The sequence below is a fragment of the Castor canadensis genome, chromosome 15 (assembly GCF_047511655.1).
Source record: "Castor canadensis chromosome 15, mCasCan1.hap1v2, whole genome shotgun sequence".
Lineage (NCBI taxonomy): Eukaryota > Metazoa > Chordata > Mammalia > Rodentia > Castoridae > Castor > Castor canadensis.
In genome coordinates this window covers 72089302-72114617 of record NC_133400.1, presented here as the reverse complement: position 1 = coordinate 72114617, position 25316 = coordinate 72089302, and the positions used below count along the sequence as shown (strand labels likewise).

The 25316-nt window shown below is 37.6% G+C and overlaps 1 protein-coding gene across 2 annotated transcripts in view; it reads left to right on the top strand.

Moving 5' to 3' along the window:
- The window catches only part of Gpr158 (G protein-coupled receptor 158), a 452732-nt gene extending 444936 nt beyond the window's left edge, over positions 1-7796 (top strand). For both annotated transcript variants that reach the window (XM_074056482.1, XM_074056481.1), the window contains exons 11-12: positions 2300-2446; positions 3382-7796. In XM_074056482.1, the coding sequence (XP_073912583.1) occupies positions 2300-2446; positions 3382-4848 (1614 nt within the window). In that variant the 3' untranslated portion in view covers positions 4849-7796. The remainder of the gene's footprint in view (positions 1-2299; positions 2447-3381) is intronic.
- Positions 7797-25316: the final 17520 nt, after the last annotated feature.

The window sequence follows — 25316 nt, the reverse complement described above, 5'->3', positions numbered from 1 at the left end:
AAAGACCACTCTAAAATGTTGTCAAGAAGCTTTGATAGGCAGTGTTCTGTGTCCTTAGAAGAATATACACAGATCAAACTCTGTGCTTACTTTACTTATGTATATCCAGACAATTCAGGAGGATGGAAAAGGTAGATAAATAAGATAAATATTTAAAATAGTATTTTGGATAAAATCATAAGGAAAAATAATAGAGCAGGAATGGACAATAGCTGACAAATGACTATGTTCTATTTTCTTTTTCTTTTTTTTTTTTTTCCTATACTCCTGGAGATCAAAACCAGGGTCCTATGTTGTCACTGAGCTATATCCCCATGATTCTGTTTCTTTTTTTTCTTTCTTTTCTTGGTAGTACTAGAGTTTGAACTCAGGGCCTTGGACTTGTAGGCAGATGCACTACCACTTGACCCATAACTGTAGCTCTTTTTGCTTTCATTATTTTTTTGAATAGGATCACTCTTTTTGCCTGGGCTGGTCTGGACCATGATCCTCCTATTCACCCTTCCCACAAAGCTGAGGTGACAGGCACAAGCCACCACACTCAGCTTTTTCTTTAATTGACTGAGATGGGTTCTCCTGAACTTCTTGCCTAGGCTGCTGGCCTCATATCATGGTCTCCCTGATCTCTGTCTCCCAAGTAGTTAGGATTGCAGGTGTGAGTCACCTGCCTGATGATTCTGATTCTTTTTCTTTCTTTCTTTCTTCTTTCTTTCTTTTTCTCTCTTTCTTTCTTTTCTTTTTCTTCCTTTCTTCCTTCCTTCCTTTCTTTCTTTTCTTTCCTTCTCTCTCTCTCTCTTTCTTTAATGGCACTAGCATTTGAATTCAGGGCTTCACACTTGCTAGACAGGCACTCTACTACTCAAACTACACCTCCTACCCCAATTCTGTTTCCTAAACTCATTATGTTTCTAAGATTTTGCTCAATTAAAGCAGATCTACAGTTACAAGTAACCTCCAGGTAGTTTAGTAGCTTGTGAGATTTGGGACTCTATCATATTCACTATTTATAGCCTTAAACTCATAGTACCTGTGGGTCTCGCAAAGGCAGGAAGAGAAAGAAGGGAAGGATTAATAATTAGTGCAGTTTTCAGTCAGTTCTAATTATAAAACATGAATTATTTCTAAGAGAATTACTGTTTCACATGTCCCATATACATATTCACCTGGCTAGCTGAGTATATAAAAAAATTGACTTTAAGATATCTCTGCATCATCATAGAGTTGATCTATTAATTTTTGAAATAATATTTGAACTAATAATAAGCTAGGAGAGGAGAATCTATATTTTCTAAGCTACTGTCTCAGTTTTCATAAAACAATTCTCTGGTCTGGCAAGTGACTCAAACAATAAAAGCGCCTGCCTAGCAAGTGTGAGGCAGTGCTGCCCCCCACCCCAAGAAAAACACAATTCCTTGGTTTACATGCTATTTAAGGTGTGCCTGGATTATTTTAGTTCTCCTTTCTGCTATCCATCGTTTATCCCACCTCACTCTTCTCAACTTCTCCCCTTAAAAAAGAGACCAGAACATGTAACCAAAAAATATCAATAAACTGTGTGAAAATAATTGAAATGTGAGGAAGGAGGAACTTGAGAATGATGATGAGTTTGACGAAGTCTATGTAATCTCAATGAGTCTTTCCATTTAAACTTAAATACCATCCAGCCCAGAGCTCTTTAGGTCAGGAGGACACTGTGCTGCAGAGAGGTCCCATGTCTTTTTCAAGATCTCACTGAGTACAGAGTTGGGATTGAATCGGATATCCTGTTCACTGAGCCATGAATGTAACTTTTTAAAACTATCTATAGTAAGCTGAGAGTCATATTCCTGTCATAGGGCTAATTGTGCCTATAGACAGAATAAAACTTTACCTAAGTGAAGCAAAATGACAATCACCAGGTAGACCCCACTGCTCAGAAAATAAAATTCCCTCTGACCACCAGTGCACCTAACTTGCTCCTCTTAGAAAATCTTTGTTTGCATTCTTCTACTTAGTTTCACTCTCAAAAAGCAAATACATCATGGAAGAGGAGTAATGTAAATTAACACTGGAAGCCTAGAAAGGAAACCAGGGTATATATTGGAGTCACAATTTTGGGCAAGTCCCAAAATTGTCTTATTGAGAACTCCAGTCTGTAACATGGAAAGCAAGACACAAACACATGAGTAAATCATTGGAAAGTGTATAATGGATGAATTTATCCAGCTGAAGAAATGAACTTTGCATTAGAACCTTTAGAAAACTATAGTGTAATGTCTTACAGTGGGATAATGCCTACATCTCATATTGAATATTGCAGTTTTCACATTCAAGCAATAATCCACGTGATGATATTGCTACAGAAGCATATGAAGATGAGCTAGATATGGGTCGGTCTGGATCCTACCTGAACAGCAGTATCAATTCAGCCTGGAGTGAGCACAGCTTGGATCCAGAGGACATTCGGGTAAGGCCAGTGTATCCTCTTTTCTGTTTCAGATTAGACCCATTTAGACCCATTGATGCTGGCAAACATGTGAATTGGTGTTTGTGTGTGTGTGTGTGTGTGTGTGTGTGTGTGTGGTGTGCTCGTGTTTACATATATGTGTGTTAGAGAGAAAAAGAATGCATGCATGTGAACTGAAGACATGAAATACAGAGTTAGTGCCAAAATGAATAATCATGGTGGGAGCAGTGGTGGCACAAACAATATATACACATGTAAGTAAACATAAAAACAATAAAATAAAAGGAGAAAAGAGTGAAGTTCTAAAAAATGTATAATCAGAGTATAAATTGGAAAGCACAAGTTATTTCAGCTTTTAGAGTAATCCATGTCTACTTGATAATTGGACTGACTTACTGGTAGTCATAATGCATGTTCCATAATGTGAGCTGATGGGAAGGTAGACTATTCCTATGAACAGAGGTCTGGGTTATTTTAAATAATCTGTAGCAACACATCAGCATCTAAAGAAAGAAGTTGTATTATAATAGTCTATGAACTGTTATTCCCTAAACCTAATCTAACATGAGGTATAACCCTATCGATGGCTGCATGGTGTTCCCAAAACTATTCAGGGACCTGGTTCATCAGGATGTAATACACTGTGCTTTGTTATGGTCCTGTCTCAATGCTGGGCCACACAAGTTGAAAGTTCAAAGTCCTTGCTCCAGGAAGCAAGTGTTCATGTCTTCAAGTTAAAAGTTTATGTAAAACAAAACACAAAATAATCAGAAAATAAGAATGAGGAGAAAAACTGATGAGTGAAGATGTTACAAAAAGTTCTAGAGCAGTTCCCCCAAAGAGCTCAAGCTTATTGAATTCAAATGCCATTCAGTGATATTCTCGGCTGAAATACTAAATTCTACATCTTTTTGAACTTACTCTTGTTCTGACAGGATGAGCTGAAGAAACTCTATGCCCAATTAGAAATATACAAAAGGAAGAAGATGATCACAAATAATCCCCACCTCCAGAAAAAGCGGTGCTCCAAGAAGGGCTTGGGCCGCTCCATCATGAGACGCATCACTGAGATCCCTGAGACTGTCAGCAGGCAGTGCTCCAAAGAGGATAAGGACGTCTCAGACCACACTGTGGCCAAAAGTTCAGGCCTCATCAGGAAAAACCCCCCAGAGTCTTCAGGTACCACTGGGAAACCTAAGGAGGAGTCCCTAAAAAACCGCGTCTTCTCACTCAAGAAATCCCACAGTACTTATGATCATGTTAGAGAACAAACGGAAGAGTCCAAAAGCCTACCAATGGAAAGCCAAGAAGAGGAGGCTACAGAGAACTCCATACTGGAATCTCTTTCTAGCAAAAATCTCACACAGAAACTTAAAGAAGACAGTGAGGCTGAGTCCACTGAGTCAGTGCCTTTGGTGTGTAAGTCAGCAAGTGCTCACAACCTCAGCTCTGAGAAGAAGCCTGGGCACCCCCGAACATCTATGTTGCAGAAGTCTCTCAGTGTCATAGCTAGTGCCAAGGAGAAGACTCTTGGATTAGCTGGGAAAAGCCAATCATCAGGTGTGGAAGAGCGTACTAAATCCCAGAAATATCTGCCAAAGGATAAAGAGACAAACAGAAAATACTCAAATTCAGATAATGCAGAGACTAAAGAGTCTGCCCCTCCAAACTCCAATCATTTGGAGGAGCCAAGAAAGCCTCAGAAATCTGGGATTATGAAACAACAGAGGGTTAATCCTCCCACTGCCAGCTCTGACCTGAGCCCTGCCACCACCCAGATGAAGGACAACTTTGACATTGGGGAAGTGTGTCCTTGGGAGATTTATGACCTGACCCCTGGTCCTGTGCCTTCAGAATCAAAAGCTCAAAAACATGTGTCTATTGCAGCTTCTGAAGTGGAAAAGAACCCAACTTTTTCCTTAAAGGAGAAGCCTCACCACAAGCCTAAGGCAGCTGAAGGATGTCAACAATCCAATCAGAAGAGTGTAGACAAGGCTGAAGTATGTCCTTGGGAGAGCCAAAGTCAGTCCCGTTTTGAAGATGAGAAGCATTTGATTTCCAAGACTCCAATTCTCCCAGGGAGACCCAAAGACGAGAATGGAGGTCAGCATTATGCAACCAATGTGTGTGCTGGGCAGTATGGAGAACTGCCCCCCAGAGCCGTAGCATCAAAAGTAGAGAATGAAAATCTCAACCAAACGGGAGACCAGGAGAAACAGACACTATCCTCTGTGCCTGGCTCCTGTAACTCAAGTAATAACTCCCAACAGCTGTTATCATCACGAGCTGAGGTGTGTCCTTGGGAGTTTGAGACCCCAGATCAACCAAATGCTGAGAGAAGTGTAGCTTTACCTGCCTCTTCTACTTTAAGCGCAAATAAGATAGCAGGACCTCAGAAATAAGAGGTGCAGAATACTTTTAAAGTGTAGCATCCCCAGGAAGAAAAGGAGGAAACCCCAAGTTCAATATAAAATAGAAGACCTGAGAATCAAACTTCCTAAGAAATATTTTCCAGTCACAAGAAAGAGGATAGATAGATAAAGTCGAAGGCATGGGCTGAAGAGGCTCAGAGAGCAGCTGCGTTTCACAATGCAGAAACCAGACTTTGGCCAAGAAAACTCATTCCCCTGGAAACACTAGGAAATTCTACATTTCAGCATGTTTAAGGGAAATTGCCCTCAGTGTCAGTCCCAATCAGTCTTTACCCATGGAACTGTGAATATCCTAAGCAAGACAAACAAGGAGACATAGAAGATGTATGACTTTTTTGGCAAAAAAGGAAAAGGCATAGATATATGACTGAAATTCTAAGTAGCTGACTGAAAAGAACTCACTTTACCTATTTAATCTTGACAGCACTGCTCACTTAATGCATCCCAAAAATACCTTTTCTATTGATTGCTGTCCTTTTCTTATAAATGTATGTTTCCGTACATTGTTGTGTCTCATATTTAAGCATTCCAGATTGTATAATTTTTGCAAATAACTTTGATATTATGTGACACAACACATTATGCAATCTGCAGCTACTCGATTGTTATTGCAACTTACAGAATATCTGCTATCTATCAACTTTAGTTGATTCTTGGAGTACAGTAAGCTTTCTCTGGCTTAGGAAGCCATAACTGTTATGATTAAAACTTTTAGTTTGGGCTGTGGTTTATATATTGTGGATTTAGATTTGACTCTATTATCTCACATCATGGTTTGTTATACTGTTTTAATCAGGGTTTTTTATACACGTTGAGTTACTTGTTTTGCACTTCTTATTAGGACTCAGAAGCTTTATTAATCTTGGAGATCAAGTGGTCCTATTTAGTCATTTGTCTCAATAAGTTAAGGACAACTTATCCATTGTTTGTTCAAAGTCAGAGACAAATCGTTCCAATTGTCCCTTTTAACTCTTTCAGTATTTCATACTTAGCAGCATTTCCTAAGGAAGAAGCTAAGAGTGAGAAAGACATACTGTGTGTTGTTATTACCATTGCAAAGGGAAGATTGTAGGAATGCCATGAGAATTAAAGCACTACTGCAGATCCAGGAAATTTCCCTTCAAAATGAAGACAGAAAGGTAGCTCCTAATAGCACTTTTAAGGGATTATTTTTTTAAAGAGAAAAAATTAATGATAGCATCAAGATCATTGTATGAATATATTTTTATTATGCATACTGAAAATATAATATTTTAAATTACCTTAAACTATTTATTCTCATAAACTTTTATTCATTGCTTCACCTAGATATAGAATTTTCTGGGCTCAAATCCCAAAGAGGTTTTATAACTTGATTTATTGAAAATCCATAAGGTGGTGTGGGTTCTTCAATCTCCAAAGCACCGGAAAACTTACAAGTCCTGTAAATTGCCATTGCAAACCACCAAGCTCAAATTGTAAAGTGCAAGATTTATTTGCAAGGCAAAACAGCCCTTAAAGCCTATCTTATAAAACTTATTTCATTCCACACTGATCTCTTGGCATGAAAATCCTAAATTGCTGACTTAGGCCTACTGATGTGATCTTGCAATGAGATTCCAAAGCTCAGTCTCATTTTATTGAAAGATGCAAACTTAAAAATAGAGTCCATATTTCCCTTTCTCTCATGCTAAGCACGGAAGTATCAACTGCTTGTTTGGCCAGAACATTCCTAGCCTAAATAACTGTTTGGGTTTTTTTTTAATTTTATGAGCAGCAAGGAGGACATGCTAGAAAGATAAAAGACATATAAAAGAAATCAGAAAGTGGATCTGAGGCTGTTCTTATAGAATATTATTCTCAGTGAAAGGTAAAAACAGAATTAATTCTCTGTATCCATCATCAGAATTTTCTCTATGATTTTTATTCAGGAGTGTACGAGCATTTCACCATTTTTCAAAGCTGTGCATAAATATTCCTCACCCATTTACTTGCTTGGTACATTACTCAGGTTGGTGGGGTAGGTTTGAAGAGCTATAGAAATTCTATTTTTTAACTGCTCGCTTCATTTATTTCTTTCATCCCTTTTCAATCAAGGCTTATCTGCTCGGGGACCTTAGAGTACCAATTTAAGGTATATTTGTGAATTTAGTTTAGAATTTTTAGACCTACATGCTTGATTCACTTATGTGTGAGTCTTTTGACACTTTTGAGAATTAAGTGGTCAAGCATCAATGACTTTTATTGCACTTCAGGATGATCCTGTTAGAAATGCGGCTTAAAGACTTGCCAAATTATATCTTAGTGACAGCCTACAGTCCATAGATTATTGCCACCAGCACAAATCCGTAAAAATGCTTAGGGTATTTCCTAGAGTTTCATCACCATTGTATATCACCAAGAGAGGTTGAAATCTATGATTGTGGAGGTTCTTTTCCCAGACAGGTAACAGTCAGAAAGTGTTAAAGTCTCGCAAACATTTGCTAGGTTGTCCTTCTCAATGCATGTGCAGGCTGCATCCTGTCCTTGTTTTTAAGCCAGGGTTTATAAATAAGTAGATTTATATCAATCTTAATAGAACTGTATATTTTATGCAAGAATTAAATGCTTTACGACATGAATTATAACCCAGTGTAAACTTTGGTGGCAATATGGATTTGAAACTCGACAGTTCTCTTGTATTTGCTTCCTAGGTTTCTGCATGCAAGTGATGACAGGTAGGACTGAAAACACACTGCCTTTTGACTTTTAGCATTTAGAAACTGAGAGTTGTAGAGTCAACAAAGCTGTAAGTCTCTTCACTTAATCTGTGGTTCTTCAAAAACTATTATCTGAAACATACAGCATCCCACCATAAAATATTTGATAAATTTATTTGTGATGTGTTACAGCATGTAAATAATTATAACTTCTCTGCAATAAAACATATTTATATGAAAGTGGCTTACAGCAATTTGTGTGTTCATTTATCAAAAATTGAATTTATTTCATCCAACCCACTTTAAAAGGGATTCAGTTTGGTTTTGGTACCCTTGTGCACATTTGTCCTCCTATTGACTTTCTATAGGAATAGATAATTGGCCAAATGAACCCTAGAGCATATGGTAATCATTTGAAACATATTAGGACTAGTGGTTTTGATATAAGAAAGCTCTACCCAATCAGGAACTAGTTCAGCTACTTTTTTAATGTTCAGTCAGCACAAATACCAGGCAATCTGGTAAGCAGAGATGATACAGAGATAAACGAGATCTCCAAGAACACTCAGGCTCATAAGAGTATCTAGTCACTGATATGATAATACGCATATGAGAGTAACTAAGTTAAAGGGTCAGAGAGACTTAATAGTTCAAGTTCAAGTTCACTGGTGTTAAATCTACAAAGGAATCAGGTAAGAGAGGAGAGTGTAAGACTGAAAAGATAACTGGGTACAGCCTTGCTTCATTTCACTACTGCTTCAAACAGAGGCATGATCAAGTCATGTACAGAGGGATCATTTTGGAAACATCACAGAAATGGTTCAACATGAAAAGAGACTAATGTCAACTAGACCAGTTAGAAGACTAGTATGAGAGTCATGGGGGCCTAAGAAGGAGAAGGGAAAATTGTTGATACTTCATCAAACTCACATCTTCAAATGAGTATACTGTTTTGTTATTCTCAGTGAAGTGAAAAAAATCAGAAGAATTGAATAATTATTTGAGATACCATGTTTGATGTCATTATGGCTAATCTCAAAAGCTTTGTTGACTCTGAAGACAAGTGGGGCTCAAACCATATGCTCATGAGAAATCTGTAGAATAGGAAAATTTGAAACAAAACCGGGATGGGAAAGGAAGAAGCAGCTATGGTCTCATAGCAGGATGGACCTCAGCTCCTATCTGAAGGTAATAGTTCTTGGAAGCAGCTTCAGAAAAGAAGCAGGAGTGGAAAGAAAGCAGAGAGCAGAGCTGCATCCCTTACCATATCTCTGCATCCATCTTCTCTAAAATGAGCCATAACAATTGTCCTTGCCCTTTCCCACCTGCTCTCATCATTGCACCTTTCATATTGTGTGTGCCCTATAGTTAGAACTCTTACAGAATCCACAACTAAAGCTCTTTGAACACCCTTAAGGGACTACCAAGAAAAGTATTTGGAGACTGATTAATAAGGCATGAAAATCCAGTCTCCTGTGGATTCTCACAAAATGAGACAGATACAGTTTTTTCTGTCATGGGTGGAATTGCTTAGTTGGTGATTGTGTTATTTTTTCATATGTATTCATAGTGTTAGTCATTTCTTTGTCCTTAATTTAGAATCTTTCTGTTAAAAATACTTAAGGGAAATATTTCTATTAGAAATTTACTTTATCATATAAAACTTAATAATGTAACTCTGTTGTTTTAAAACAATGCAAGAAGCTAGTTAAGATTTTCTCAATTTAAGTATATTCCATTCTTTTCCCCTGAATAGTTTTGAAGACAGAAATAGTATCTGTGTAATATAATGCTTAAAGTTTCTTTTCCCTTTAAACATTTGTTTCAAGGAAAGTTCAGGAGCCAATACAAATACAAGCAATACTATATATACATAGAAATATATACAAAGCATATACCAAAGGAGGAGGAAAAAAGGAAAGAAAGTGAATAATAATGAAGTACATCACATCTGTATAAGAACAAGACATAAGGAAACACACTGAAAACTGTTAAACAACACAGGATGGGGGAAAGAGCAGAAGTGCAGTAGAGAAGGGTTACACCGATTTAAGTACAATGCATGTACAAATATAACACCAAGTCAAAAATCCCACTGAACAACAAACAGACATTTAACAATGAAGGAGAAGAATGAAAAGAGGTCATGCTAAGGGGAGGGCACTAACGGGGGGGAGTAAAATAGGAAATGAAGGTGAATATGGTTTATGTACTTCTATACAAGAATGAATATAGAATTTTTAAACCTGTTGAAATCACCATAAGAAGGGGACTAAGATAGAAAGGAGAAAAATGGAGGGGATGGACCAATTTGGGTTATAATTCATATATACATTGAAATGTCATAATGAAATTCCCTGTACAGATATTTTAAGCTAATAAAAATGTCTTTTTAAAATAATGGAGGATAGGAAGGTAAAACATGTCCTTTCTGGGGTGGGTACCAGTGGGAGATGGGAGGATATAAGGAGAGTGTAGGAGAGTAATATATACTTATAAATGAAAATGGAAATGAGATCTGTTGATACTAAGAATGGGTGACAGGGTAAAAAGAGATTGATGGAGGGGTGAATTTAACTGAGATATTGTAGCACTTTTGTAAATGCCACAATATGATAATAAAAAAAGAAAGTTCAGGGGCCAGGTTCCAGCACATTGTGTGTTCTAATTCAATGTTAACTGGTAAGAAGGCAGATAATGAAATGTCTAAATTAGTTTACAATTTCCTTCTCTTTTCCTGTGATGTGAACATAGTATATTTCCAGAAATAAAACTCTCTAATCAAATGAAAATGGAACATGACAGATAAACATAGAAAAGTTCCGTGCTACCATGTAGTCACAATTCTATAAGATAAATGGATTAAGTATAAAAGATAGATGGCAGTCTCTCTTCAAGTCAATCAGCAATAGAAAAGGTAAAAGTGCCTCTTTTGTGCATACAAGAGAAAGATCACACAATTCTTCCCAGATATATATAATGTTTTATGCCTTTTGTAGTTGATCTTTGAGCTAATTGAAGTTCCTTCTCTCCTTCTATTCTGTATCAGTGTCTTCTGCTTCAAACTAGAGTGGTCATATAATTTATGCACAAAGAAAAATTTTGAGAGTACAGTGTTATATTAAAAATCACAGCTTGATCCAGGTGTGATGGCCCACACCTATAATCCTAGCTACTCCAGGGTGGAGATCAGGAGGTTGTGGATCCAGGCCACAAGTTCACAAGATCCCTCTCAATCAATGGCTGGTCATAGTGGCATGTGCCTGTCATCCCAGCTACATGGAAAGTATTAATAGGAGGATCATAGTCCAGGCTGGCTGAGGAAAAATGTGAGACCCTATCCCAATAACAAAAATAACTAAAATAAAAAGTACCAACAGCATATATTAAGTGGTAGAGTGCCTGCCTAGCAGGCCCTGAGTTAAACAATCACTACAAAAAACAAAACAACAACAACAAAAACCAGCTTGATAGCAGTGTAAACCATGGTATCCCAGGCAACTGGATCTGTTTACATGCTTACCCTATTCAAAGAGCAGCACACGTAGCCTCCCTCTGTGGACCCTTTCCTATTGTACCATGTCAGAATGGATTCCTCCTTCCTACAGGCTTACCATAGGAAGTTGCTCAAGTCTGTCACTATGCTGACTTACAATTAAGTCACATACTTCTCTGAATTACCTGCTAAATGAAGAGCTTCTTCACATCAAGAGTTTGTTTCATTCATCAATATATCTCCAATCTTGAACAGTGTATTTTTCCACAAGTTCGATAAATATTTGCCAAATTGAGACAATTGATTATTAGTTATTGTCTAAAATACACTTGAAGAGAAAAGCAATTCTTGCAGCAGAATTTTGAGCAAGTAATAACTGGTATTCTGTATAAATTCTAGCAGTTCCTGGAAAATCCCAAGATTATGACTGAACCATGTGAATTCTAACTCTCCAGTTTTATAACATAAGTATTGATTTGCCAGTATAAAGAAGGAGAAGACTAAAGTTTGGACTATGGCCCAGTTTTTCAGAGCTATAAAGATATTTCCATATGTCATAAAAAGTATGAAATATTTAATTAGGTTGTAGGAATTTTCTTTTAGTTATCTGGAAAATGAAGTGTTGGTTAGGTCTACATAAAACATCTACATAAATACAGATTTTCATGCTAAGCTGTCAAATGTTTCTGAGAAAGGAAATCTTCAGTTGGAATAAATACTATTTATGTTTGACTGACTTTTGAATTTCTCCTCCATATGTATTTAATTTTTATTATATAGAATGCTATATGGAAGCAGTCATAATACCCACACAGATAACTATAAATACTCCATGTATGAGCTGAATATACAGGTTGCATGTACATATGAATGTATATATGACTTGTAATTAGAAAAATACATAAATTTGCTTCATAGTACTATTCTACATTTTAAAGACATTGCTATAAGCACATATGGTGGATAGTTTAACTTATGAACTCACTTCTGTTTTTTATAATACTTGTTGCATACAGTTAATTGAGAAACTTGGATTTATTTTTGTGGTCCTCAGACCACAAAATTCAGTATCAGAAATAGATGGGGATTGAGCCAGAGTCCAGGGGTAGCCTATAGGGGAACTACTTTGGGCACAGAAGCAAACTAGAAATAAAGTTCTAGAACACTGAGTTTAAAAACTCAGCTAGAACCTCTTGATTAAGAGTCAGCAAATTAACTGTCCTGGAGCCTTTCTCCAGAACACTGCACAACTGGAAAGCCTGTTATTCAAATACACAGTCACTGTCCCTTTTTACATCCCATGGTAAGGAGGCAGAAGAATCACCTATTTCTCACCTCTGATGGCATCCTACCTATGTAGTCACCTGCAACTGTGTTCCTTCTCCAAGTGTGAGGGACTGAGAGGGCATGGAAAGCCAAAGCAAAACATACTCCTCCTTTTTTCTGTGTGTCTACTTGCCTTCATAAATTTTCTGAATCTTTTAATAATTGTATTTTAAACCAAAGTATAAATTTAAAAGAATATAGAAATAAAAATTATAAACACATTTAAAAATCTATGTGAAAGTTGGGGACCATTTCATAGATAGTTTATAATGTATAAATAGTGGTAAACACTGCTGATACAGAGCAGAGGGTGAAGCAACAGGAGTCCTAGATCTGTTTCTGAAATCTGGATCTGCCACCAGGAATGTTTGGTTGGGAAAGGTCTCATCAACAACCTGTGTTTACATTTCTGACCTGAACAGAGAGTGAAAGGTCAGAATGAGATGGAACCCAAGGACCCTTTTAGTTCTATGACTCATATTGCATGCACATGTGTGTACAGAATTTCACTGAGTTAAATCATTCTTCTGGAATAGATACAGCTAAGTAACTCCTTAACACCCAGTAAACATTTGACAAATTTAAAATCAGCTAAAGAATTCCCATGTGATATATTTTATAATAAAATCCAGAGTTACCTGAAGTTCTGGGGGAAAGAAAGTAATGGGAATTTACTTCAAAAGGCAAAATGAAGCGAGGGTCAGGAGAGGCTGAACAACAGTTTGCTTCCTGGATCCTTTTCCTTCCTCACTGTGACTTGGTCTGTGCTGGAAACAGACAGCTCCGTTTTTCCCTTCAATGGCATTGAAATCCAGGCTCAAATAGTTTTGGAAGTCCAAGCTTTAAATGAAGTTCTTTAAAATCCTAAAGGTTAATAGAATCAAATATAATAGGTATAAAACTTAACTACACTGTATAAAGTTTATGGGCAACTAATCCAGAGAAAGTTAATTTTACATGACAGATATCTACTCCTCTGAACCATATTCTCCTCTGGTTATCAATGCCAATCTGGAGAGTAGATCATTGTTATTAATAAAAAATAGCCTAAATGACACAAATAGAATACTACATTTTGCTTTCACCACATTCTGTGCGACATTCCTACATTATTTAAACATGAAAAGAGAACACTAATTTAAAATAAAGTTTTCCTGAAATTTGGCTCATTTTATTGGTATTCACTATATCCATTACTTCTCTGTACATAATAAGAACAATATTTTCCCCAAAATCCAAATATTACATAAGTGTGTCATGGAACCTTTGTGCTATATTTCTACAGTGGCTATTCCCTGCTTCATAAAGCTATGCTTAACTTTAGAAAATGTTATTATTCTTTGACCACAAAGAATAGGTAAAATCATGGGAATGGAGCAAGGATGGCTTCCCTGAAAACTTGCGTTCTATAAATAATAGGTTTGGTTCTTTATAAAGAACAAGAAAATATATGTAGCAGACACCTGCTATAATGAGACTAAATTTAGAATGAAAGTTCCATTATTATTTTTTTAAGTTCCTTCCTAGGTCAAGCTTCTGGACCATTTGGCCTTGAACCAGGGCATACAACATTGACATGAATTTTAAAGAGATGCTGAGTTGTCTGAGCTTAGACTTGATGGAGTCTTCCAGGAGACGCTTGTGAAGGCGCAGAATTCTTATTCAAGCAGCCTACCACCTAGGCCACATCTCCAGTCCTTTTGGTTTTACTATGTTTTTCAGGTAGGGCTTTATACTAACTGGGCCTGGGCCAGCCTCCTCCAACCACAATCCTCGTACCTCCGCCTAGGAGGAGGTGTATACCAATATTCCCAGCTACAAATTTCTATTCTGAAAAGCCACATACTTTGCTTTTGTCACTTGAAGCTGAATTTATCCAGTATTTACTGGGAACTCAGCCACAAATCCTTCCTTTTGGATTTTGGCTTTTAATATCTTGCTTCCTATATAATTGACAAAATTCTTCATTTTATTTTAATTTTAATGGTACACGAAAAGTCACAGATTTCTGTACTATTTTATACAGTAAATCTATGGGGACATTGATTTACTAGGCATTACAAATGTTTTCCCAATGAACCATGAATCATTTTCTCCAATCCAAAATAAGCCTACTTGTTAATCTCGTCTCTTTGTGTTTTAATAGAAAATGAGTTCCAAATTTCTATTTTATCAAAATTCTATGACCATATACATTTAAGGACGGAGGAGATTGTGTTATTGTCCCCAATTACATGCAGTCACCCTTGGAAGCCTTCTCCCTTCCCATTGCTGTGTGACAGGCAGTGCCTGTCTGGTGAGGGACATTCTTCTCATCACATATGAACTTCCCACGACTTGCTTTAATCAGTGAAATGTGATCATAAATGGACACCACATCTGTCTAAGCAAAAACTTTAATAATTTTAGTGGTCTTATTCTTTCACAAAAATGGAAATCTGAGGTAGACAATATTTGCTGTCCTCCTAGGCCAGGGCGTACAGTACATAGGTCCAAACTGAGTTCATTCACTTTTGTTCCTGGATCACAGTCAAGAAGACACTTGGAGCAGAGCTAAGCAACATTGTTGACATGTTGCAGATAATATGTATCAGGAGTGAGAGATAAACTGCTTTCACTGCAAACCACAGAAACACATGAGTTATTTTATACTCCACCATAACCTAAAGAAAGCTGACTAATGGAGAAATTGGGACCAAGAAATGAGAAATTGCTGGAAGAACAACAAAAAAGTCAGCATTGCTTTTAGGACCACACAGTGAATGTCAAAAAAACTGTAACTAGAATTTGACATTTTTTAGTGATAAAATACTTGTTAAAACTGTCCTGTAATAAACTTGGAAGGCAAACAGTATCCTTAATGAATTTATGATTTGGGACAACCCCAGGAAAAGAGAAGATTGGAATTATGAGTTGATAAAACAATGATTATACACTATATGATACTGCAAGATCTACAAGAAAAAGATGAGCTCAGACAAGGATTGGCTGCTTTGTAAGCAGAATTGAAAGAAAGATAGAGGATCCAGAAGCTCTGGAACTTGCAGGGCTAGAAAGTAGAACTATTTCACATCTCCAACTGGTAAAAGTAAAACAAAAATTTTTTTTAATTTGTGCCAAAAGGCCAATTCAGTCTTGATACTAAGATCAAAGACTAACTTCAGTTAGCTCCCAGTAAATCCCTTCAGGAGCTGGGGATGCAGCTCAGTGGCAGAGCAATAGTCTAGCATGTTCAAGGCCCTGGGTTCAATCCCTAGCACTGAAAAAACAAACCAGTAAGTCCCTTCAATGAATAAAATGGTTTATGAAAAAAAATAAGTAAGGGCATAGCTATCACACAAAAGCCTATTGAGATCACCATGCCACTCAATTAATGTAGAGACAAAAGCCTATTATGAAAACAATTGCAGGAGGGATTATGGGCCATGAAAATAATAGACATGAAATAAAAAGATAGATGGATTTTGCAAAGATTTGCAAGATAAAAACAAGGTAATTTTGTAATGTATCAACCAGCCTTTTAAGTGAGAAAGGGGGATTATTATTATACTGAGGCAATAGTCATGAACCAGAGCTTCTGGGCAAACTAGAATATATAATTACCCTAAGACAAACAGACCACGTTGGCTTAAGACATAAAATGATCTTTGGGCCCCCAGCCTTTGATAAGCAAGGAGAACTTGGCTCTACTTTCAAGGAATGTGTATTCTTTCCAAAGCCATATTCAGATGATGTCAAGGAGAATCAGGGAGAAGGAAAGAATTCCCATAGGGTCATGCCAAAGACCATTAAGCATGGTGGATTGGGAAGCTATTTGCATAGGAAAGAACCAGTTTCAGTTCAAGAAACATTTCCTCCTCCCAAGGTAAGAAGATGTTCTTAACATTTACCTGATGCGGTTTCAGAACTGACATTGGCCCATGACTACTGTGTGCCTTGCCACATCACCATCCCAGCTTCCTGTGCATCCTTCCCCTTTCAGAATGGTCATAATTATGGTGCTCATCCTTATCTACACCTCTACTGTTTCTTGAATATATGGGGGTAAGATGAAGCAATAATTTATATTTTTTAGTTCAGAGAACCACAGATCAAGAAAACATTTATCTGTACCTGATAAAGTGGCTGCCATGAGATAACAGATTTTGAGCTTCACACAGTACCTAAATAGACCCTTACAGTGTCTTTCTTGGAGAAAGTTGGTATATTTTGCTTAATGAAGAGAGAAAATAAGTTGAACTGTTGATTACACTATTGTTCCCATTATTGATGCTTTTCCTATAGGAATCTCAAGTATACATCCTTACTCATTGGCATATCCTGACCCACTGGCATATGACTTGCAGGGTCTTCCTAGGGACAAAAATATTTCCTTCCCCATCAACTTCAGGCTTAGACACATTCAAACAGTGCTTTAGAGTCTTGATACTGCTGTAACTTAGTTGTTCTCTCTCTCTGCCACAAGAATAGAAGTTCTAAATCAAGACTTCTCCTTTGGCCTAGATCTCAAAATAAAATAAGCACATGGAACAGAGCCAAGCAGAGACCAGCAAAATCGCAGCTGTTCCCTGGCCACCATGACAGGAGCAAAATATAAAATTTGGTTTTGTACACAAATGAGAAGATTATTTGTTACCACAGCTCAGCCCAGTAAAAGCTGACTAATATTGAAAGTTATTGGCCAAAGAGTAGCCTAAATCCTATCATTTTAGCCCTTGCTTGACCTGCTAGTCGTGTAAGTATATGAGAAGGAACAATACCCTAACTGTTGCAGAGATAAATAGCCTTTGATAGAATTTGAAACCATCATGTTATTGATGAATCTATTCTCTTAAGACTCTAAATCATAATTTCATTTTATCTGCTGCTTAAGGGTGATAAATGATTGCATGGTCCATTTTAAATTTAGACTTTGAGTTTACTTTTGGAATGTACTGGCTGTGTCAGGTGATATGGAAGTCAATAATACGAGCATTCAGAGCTTCTTTCTGAGAGAGCCTCCTCAATGGGGAGCTTTGGGTATACAAAAAGTTTTAGTTTTATAAGGGCACGTTAGAAAGAAAGAAATTACAAACAGAAGTAATCTGCCTTTTATGAAGAAGTTTATGTTACTATAACACCCAGATTGCTGGACATTAAATTGAGTCTTCTGAGTAGCTTTAAGCAACTTACCTGAATGTCAACTCTGTCTTCATACTAGCATTGCAGTGACGATGGAGCACTGGGAAATAACAGTGTGTGAGTGATTTTGAAACCTGGGGTTTTTGTGCTGCTATGTATTTTGTCCCCCTGATCCAAGATAACCATTGCATGTTTAGGCTTTCTTATGATACAGAACTAATATAAGTTACTGGCTTGATGTTCAGAATATCCACTGAACCCTGAACCAGTGGAGGAAGATAAGGCACTGATTCTGCTGCCTCATTGGTAGCTGGTGACATGTGCAGTTAGTGGTTCCAAGTATCAAAGTTCCAGCAGAGCAATTTGTAAATACCCAGAAAGTTTCTCAACAACATTCCTTTCAAAAGTTTCACAATCAAGGAGGATCCAAGATGGTGACTAGGGTACAGAAGCAGAAAGCCTAAGCTCCATGACTCCAAAATCCTCCCTGAGATGTTGGAGCCACACTTGGGAATTCTGACTGCTTTTAGCCAAAATAACAACTGCCATCACATTAGGTGCAGGAAAAAAGTTCAAAGACTGACCTTCAAATCAGCCTTTAATTGCACCTAACAGCTGTGAACCACGGCACAGCCAGGAAGGGGGAGCTATGATGAAACCCTCCTCCCCCATGTGATTTTTTTTCTTTCCTTCTCTTCTTCCTCCATCAAGCTGAAATAAAGCATTAACCAGAATCAAACTTTCAACATCCTGAGCCCCTGGTCTATGGAAAGCCTCCTCACTCCACTCTGCACTGAGAAAAGTTGGCACCATTTCTCCCCACCACTGCTGACAGCTCCAAACCTGCCTGTGTGTAACAGACAGAACAAACAGGTGAGCACCACCACAGGAATCCCCTATCCACCCTTAGGAACATACACCGGCACAGCTCCTGGACAGACTGATCCTCCCCCAACAAAACTGAAAAACAAGCAGCAAATTGTAATCTAGCACAGACAGCAGAGGGGGCAGGTGGCACACTGAACCTGCCCCAGAGAAAGGGGGTGGGGCAAGGAGCTACACTCAGCACCAAACTCTCAGTAAATAAACAAAGGAAAGGCAGCAAAAGTTGAGAGCAGGCCGTTGATAAACCACTCCCCGAAGTAGGGCAGGTAGTGGATCACAGAGCTGATCTCCTGTGCCAGAGAGCAGCATTCAAAACCAAACTGCCCCACAAAACTGAAAAACAAACAGCGAACTGTAATGTAGCATGGACAGTGGAGACGGAAGGTGGAACACTGAACCTACCCCAGAGAAAGGGGGCAGGGCAAAGAACTAAACCCCCAGTGCTGAACCCTCAGTGTACAAATACAGCAATAAGCCACCTCCAAAGCAGGACAGGTAGTGGATCACAGAGTTGATCTCCTGAAACAGAGGGCAGCATTGAAAATTGAACTGCCCCACCTTGTTGGGGGAGGAGCTGACCAAACAGCTGCAGCTGAAGGATAACACCACTATCAGATGGAGAACACAATAGTTCTGACCACCCTGCGTGATCTGGCAAACCTACTGCACCTCACAATTTCAATTAAACTGGTAGACAGAAGAACAAAACACTATTCACAGCCAGTCACTTGTGAGACCACATTATACTTTCTGCTTATATGCCAATGCCAGGACTGGATATTGGAGCAGTAACTCCAGAACTTAAATTAAGACTGAAACCCTATTGTTCATGAACCTGGTGTGTTTTATTATTGTGCTCTTTTTTTTTTCCTTTTTTTTGTTTGTTTATTATATTATTGCAGGGTTTTTTTATTCCTATTTTCTTACTGTACTATCAGCTTTACCATCACTATCTTCTCATCCCTACTCTCATCCCCTTCACTTTCCTTCCTTCTCCTGTGGTAAAATCCATTGCTCTCCTTCCCTACTACTCTTTCTGCCCCTTCTCATCCACTCTCTCCCACTGCCCTCACCTTTCCATCCTATTCTCACCCAACCTGTCACCAGACTACCCCTCCCTCCTGCACACTCATGACCTGCTGACCAACCTACTGTACCAACTTTACACAACCCCAACCCCTTGCAATCTCTGACACAAGCACCCTACACTACAACAACAGAAATACAACCAAACACACATAAGGACCACAAAACCCAGCAACCCCCACATTGCTTCTCCAATTCACCCACACCACCTACCAACTCCTCTTTTAGTGCCACCCTAACCAATTCCCCAAATTTGTATAGGTAGCCTAACAAAGGTTAACCCCCCAACTCCCACTGTTTATAGATGATACCATCAAGGGGTCTTCTATATAATATATAAACAACTGGTCAGGCATTGAACTTGTGAATCAGTTATTGCTAAATTACACCCCAGACCAGGGACAGAAATAGCATACCAATCTAGCTGACAACCAAGACAGCCACAACACAAAAATCAAATCAAGGGAAAGAAAACAGGTGACTAAAACCCCAACTAGCCTATCGAGAACATAGTTGCACAGTACCAAGTGGAGCGATGGGAAGAAGAAGAAGGGATGGAAACTACTCTCCTCAAAAAATAATTTTCAATGCAGGACTCAAAGGGAAATGAAGAAAATGAATACCCAGTTCCTGACCCCAACAAAACAATGATAAACAACACTAAGAAACCCAGCATTGCCCATATAAACACCCTCAAAGAAGAAATCTTGCAAGAAATCACTGAGAATTTCATGGAGAAGATACTAGACAAGGTAAACCAAAATGTACAAGATGCACTCAAGAAATTCCAAGACACCAAAAATAAAGAACATGAGAAGACACAGAAACAAATAAATGAACTCAGAGGCATCCTAAATAAACACCAAATTGAAACAGAGAATGCTATAAACAGAGAGATAAATGAATTAAAGATGAAAATAAAAACTATTAAAGAGGAAGTAACCCAAGATATGGAAAACCTAAGAAAAAAGAATCAAACAGAAACATAAAACACAGTGGAAGGTCACTCCAGCAGACTAGAACAAGTGGAAGACAGACTCTCAGAACTCAAAGACAAAATAGAAATTAAAGAAAACACTGAAGAAATGTGAGTCAAACAACTCAAGAGTTGTGAAAGGAATATGCAAGAATTCACCAACTCCATAAAAAGACCAAATCTGAGAATCATGGGTATTGAAAAAGGAGAAGAGGTCCAAGCAAAGGTATTCATAATATATTCAATAAAATAATAATGGAAAATTTCCCAAATCTCAAGAAAGTTTTGCCCATTCAGGTACAGGAAGCCTCCAGGACACCAAACAGACTTGACCAAAATAGAACCTCCCCACGACAAACTATCATTAAAACAACAAGCACAGAGAATAAGAAGAATATTGAAGGTTGTAAGAGAGAAAAAACAAATAACATATAAAGGTAAACCTATCAAAATCACAGCAGATTTCTCAATGGAAACCTTAAAAGCAAGAAGGGCATGTAACCTCACTGAGGAGGTTCCCCCATTGAGGAGGTATTTCAGGCACTGAATGAAAATAAATTCAACCCCAGGATACTCTAGCCAGCAAAACTATCATTCAAAATAGATGGAGCAATAAAAATCTTCCACAATAAGCAGAAATTAAAGCAATGTATGACCACCAAAAGATTCTCCAAGGAGTTCTGCACACAGAAGATGAAAGCAAACAAAACCATGAGAGAACAGGTAGTATCAAACCATAGGAGAAGAAAAGACAAGGAATCAGTGTAGCATTGATTGAGGTGCACACAATCAAGCCCTTAAACAATAAAAACAACTAAATGGCAGGAATCACCACATAGCTATCAATATTAACACTGAATGTCAATGGACTCAGCTTCCTCATCAAAAGACACCTTTTGGTAAACTGGATTAAAAAGGAAGATCCAACAATCTGGATTAAAAAGGAGACCCATATCATTGACAGAAACAAAGACTGGCTTAGGGTGAAAGGCTGGAAAAAGAGTTACTAAGCCAATGGCCCCTGAAAACAGGCAGAAATAGCAATACTTATATCAGACAAAGTAGACTTCAAACTTACATTGAACAAACGAGATTAAAAAAAAGGATACTTCATACTAAGAAAAGGGGAAATACACCAAAAGAAAATAATTATCAACCTATATGCACCCATGTCAGTACACCCAATTTCATCAAACGTACTCTTAAGAACTTAAAAAACACATATGGATTCCAACACAGGGGTAGTGGGAGATTTTAATATTCCTCTGTCACCAATAGATAAGCCATACAAACAAAAAAATCAATAAAGAAATTCTAGAACTAAGTCACACCATAGATCAAATGGACCTAACTGATGTCTACAGAATATTTTATTCAACATCAACACAATATACATTCTTCTCAGTGGCCCATGGAACCTTCTCCAAAATTGATCATATCTTAGGGCACAAAGCAAGCCTCAGCAAATATAAGAAAATAGAAATAATCCCATGCTTTCTATCTGGTCATAATGCATTAAAATTAGAACTCAACAACAAAAACGCCAGCAGAAAATATGCAAACAATTGGAAGCTGAACAACACATTGCTCAATAATCAGTGAGTCATAGGTAAAATAAAAGAAGAAATTAAAAGGTTCCTGAAGTTAATGAAAATGAAAACAGGACGTACTAGAGCCTATGGGACAGAGCAAAGGCAGTCCTAAGAAGAAAGATCATAGCCATGAGTGCATATATTAAAAGGACAGAAAGATCTCAAATCAATGACCTAATGCTACATCTCAAACTCCTAGAAAAACAAGAACAAGCAAAACCCAAAACAAGCAGAAGGAGAGAAATAATAAAAATAAGGGCCGAAATTAACGAAATATAAGCCAAAAAAACATACAAGGAATCAACAAAACATAAAGCTGATTCTATGAAGAAATAAACAAGATTGAAAAACTTCTGGCAAATATGACTAAAATAAAGAGGGAAAAGACCCAAATCAGTAAAATCAGAAATGCAAAAGGGGAGATAACAACAAATACCAAGGAAATCCAGAAAATCATCAGAGATTTCTTTGAGAACCTATATTCCAATAAATTTGAAAATTGGAAGAAATGGACAAATTTCTAGATACTTACGACCACTGAAAACTGAACCAAGAAGATATTAACCACCTAAACAGATCTGTAACATGAAATGAAATTGAAGCAGCAATAAAGAGTCTCCCAAAAAAAAATCTGTTCAGGACCTGACAGATTTTCTGTTGAATTCTATCAAACCTGTAAAGAAGAACTAATACAAACTCTTCTTAAACTTTTCCACAAAATAGAAAGGGAAGGAACACTGCCTAACTCTTTCTATGAAGCCAGTATTACACTCATCCCAAAACCAGACAGACACATCCAAAAAGGAGAACTATAGGCTAATCTCCTTAATGAACATCGAAACAAAAATCCTCAATAAAATAATGGCAAACTGAATCCAACAACATATCAGAAAGATCATTCACCATGACCAAGTTGGCTTCATCCCTGGGATGCAAGGAAGTTCAACATATGCAAATCAATAAATGTAATACAGCACATTAATAGACACAAAGACAAAAACCACTTGATTATCTCAATAGATGCAGAAAAAGCCTTTGATAAGATGCAGCACCACTTCATGATAAAAGTTTTAAGAAAGCTAGGAATAGAAGAAATGTACCTCAATATTATAAAGTCTATATATGACAACTCTATAGCCAATATCATATTTAATGAAGAAAAACTGAAACCATTTCCCCTAAAATCAGGAATGAGACAAGGGTGCCCACTCTCCCCACTCCTATTCAACATCATCCTGGAATTCCTAGCCAGAGCAACAAGGCAAGAAGAAGAAATAAAAGGAATACAAATAAGTAAATAAACTGCCAAAGTGTCCCTATTTGCAGACAACATGATCCTATACCTCGAAGACCAAAAAAAAAAAAACTCTACCCAAAACTGCTAGACACCATAAACAGCTTTAGCAATGTAGCAGGATAAAAAAAAATCAACTTACAAAAATCAGTAGGCTTTCTATACACCAACAATGAACACTTGAGAAAGAATATATGAAAACAAATTCATTTACAATAGCCTCAAAAAAATCAAATACCTAAGAGTATACTTAACAAAGGATGTAAATGACCTCTACAAGGAGAACTATAAACCTCTGAAGAAAGAGATTGAGGAAGACTACAGAAGATGGAAAGATCTTCAGTGGTCATTGATTGGTAGAATCAACATAATAAAAATGGCTATACTACCAAAAGCAATCTACATGTTCAACACATTCCCATCAAAATCCCAATGACATTCATCATAGAGATTGAAAATTCTACCATAAAGTTCATTTGGAAACACAAGAGACCACAAATAGCCAAGGTAATACTCAACAAAAAGAGCAATGCTGGAGGTATCACAATACCCAACTTCAAACTATATTACAGAGCCATAGCAATAAAAACAGCATGGTACCAGCACAAAAAACAGATATAAAGACCAGTGGAACAGAATCGAGGACCCAGATATGAATCCACACAGCTACACCCACTTTACTTTTGACAAAGTCACCAAAAACATACAATGGAGAAAAGACAGCCTCTTCAACAAATGTTGCTGGGAAAAGTGGTTATCTGCCTGCAGAAAACTGAAACTAGATCCATGTTCATCACCCTGTACTAGTGTCAACTCAAAGTGAATCAAGGACCTTAATATCAGACCTGAAAATTTGAAGTTAGTACAGGAAAGAGCAGGACATACTCTGGAAGCAATAAGTATAGGCAAAGAATTCCTCAGTAGAACTCCAACAGCCCAGCAACTAAGAGAAAGTATGGAAAATGGGACTCGTGAAATTTGAAAAGCTTCTGTACAACAAAAGAAGTGGTGTCTAAACTGAAGAGAACACCCACAGAGTGGGAGAAAATATTCGCCAGCTATACATCAAAGTACTGATAACCAAAATATACAGGGAGCTCAAAAACTAAACTCCCCCAAAATCAATGAACCAATAAAGAAGTGAATAACTGAACTAAACAGAACTTTTTCAAAGGAAGAAATACAAATGGCCAAAAAACACATGAAAAAATGCTCACCATCCCTGGGTATAAAGAAAATCCAAATCAAAACCACACTAAAATTCCACCTCACTGCTGTTAGAATAGCCATCATCAAAAATACCACCAAAAACAAATGTTAGCAAGGATGTGGGGAAAACGGAACCCTCATACATTGCTGGTGGGAATGTAAGCTTGTTCACCACTTTAGAAAACAATATGGAGTCTTCTTTAAAAAGTAAACATAGATCTGCCATATGATCCAGCAATCCCACTCCTAGGGATATACCCAAAGGAATGCTACACAGGTTACTCCAGAGGCACCTGCACATCCATGTTTATTGCAGCACTATTCACAATAGCAAAGTTATGGAAACAGCCAAGATGCCCCACTACTGATGAATGGATTAAGAAAATGTGGGTTTTATATGCAATGGAATTTTACTCAGCTACAAAGAAGAATGAAATTTTGTCTTTCGCAAGTAAATAGGTGGAACTGGAGAATATCATCTTAAGTGACGTTAGCCAGTCTCAGAAGGCCAAAAATCTTGTATTTTCCCTCATATGCAGATTATAGACCTAAAACAAATGCAGTAATATTGTTGGACATGGATCACATGCTAAGGGGAGAACGCGTACAAGAGGAACTGGGAAAGGGAAGGAAGCCTAAAACTTGAAAGTGTTTGATAATAAAGTAATCTTAAACTGACAGAGGCCACTATGGGAAGGTGACAGGGAAGTAGTAAAGAGGTCTGGTTGAGATGAACCAATTCAGGTTGTATAACACTTGTGCATGGAAGCAATGC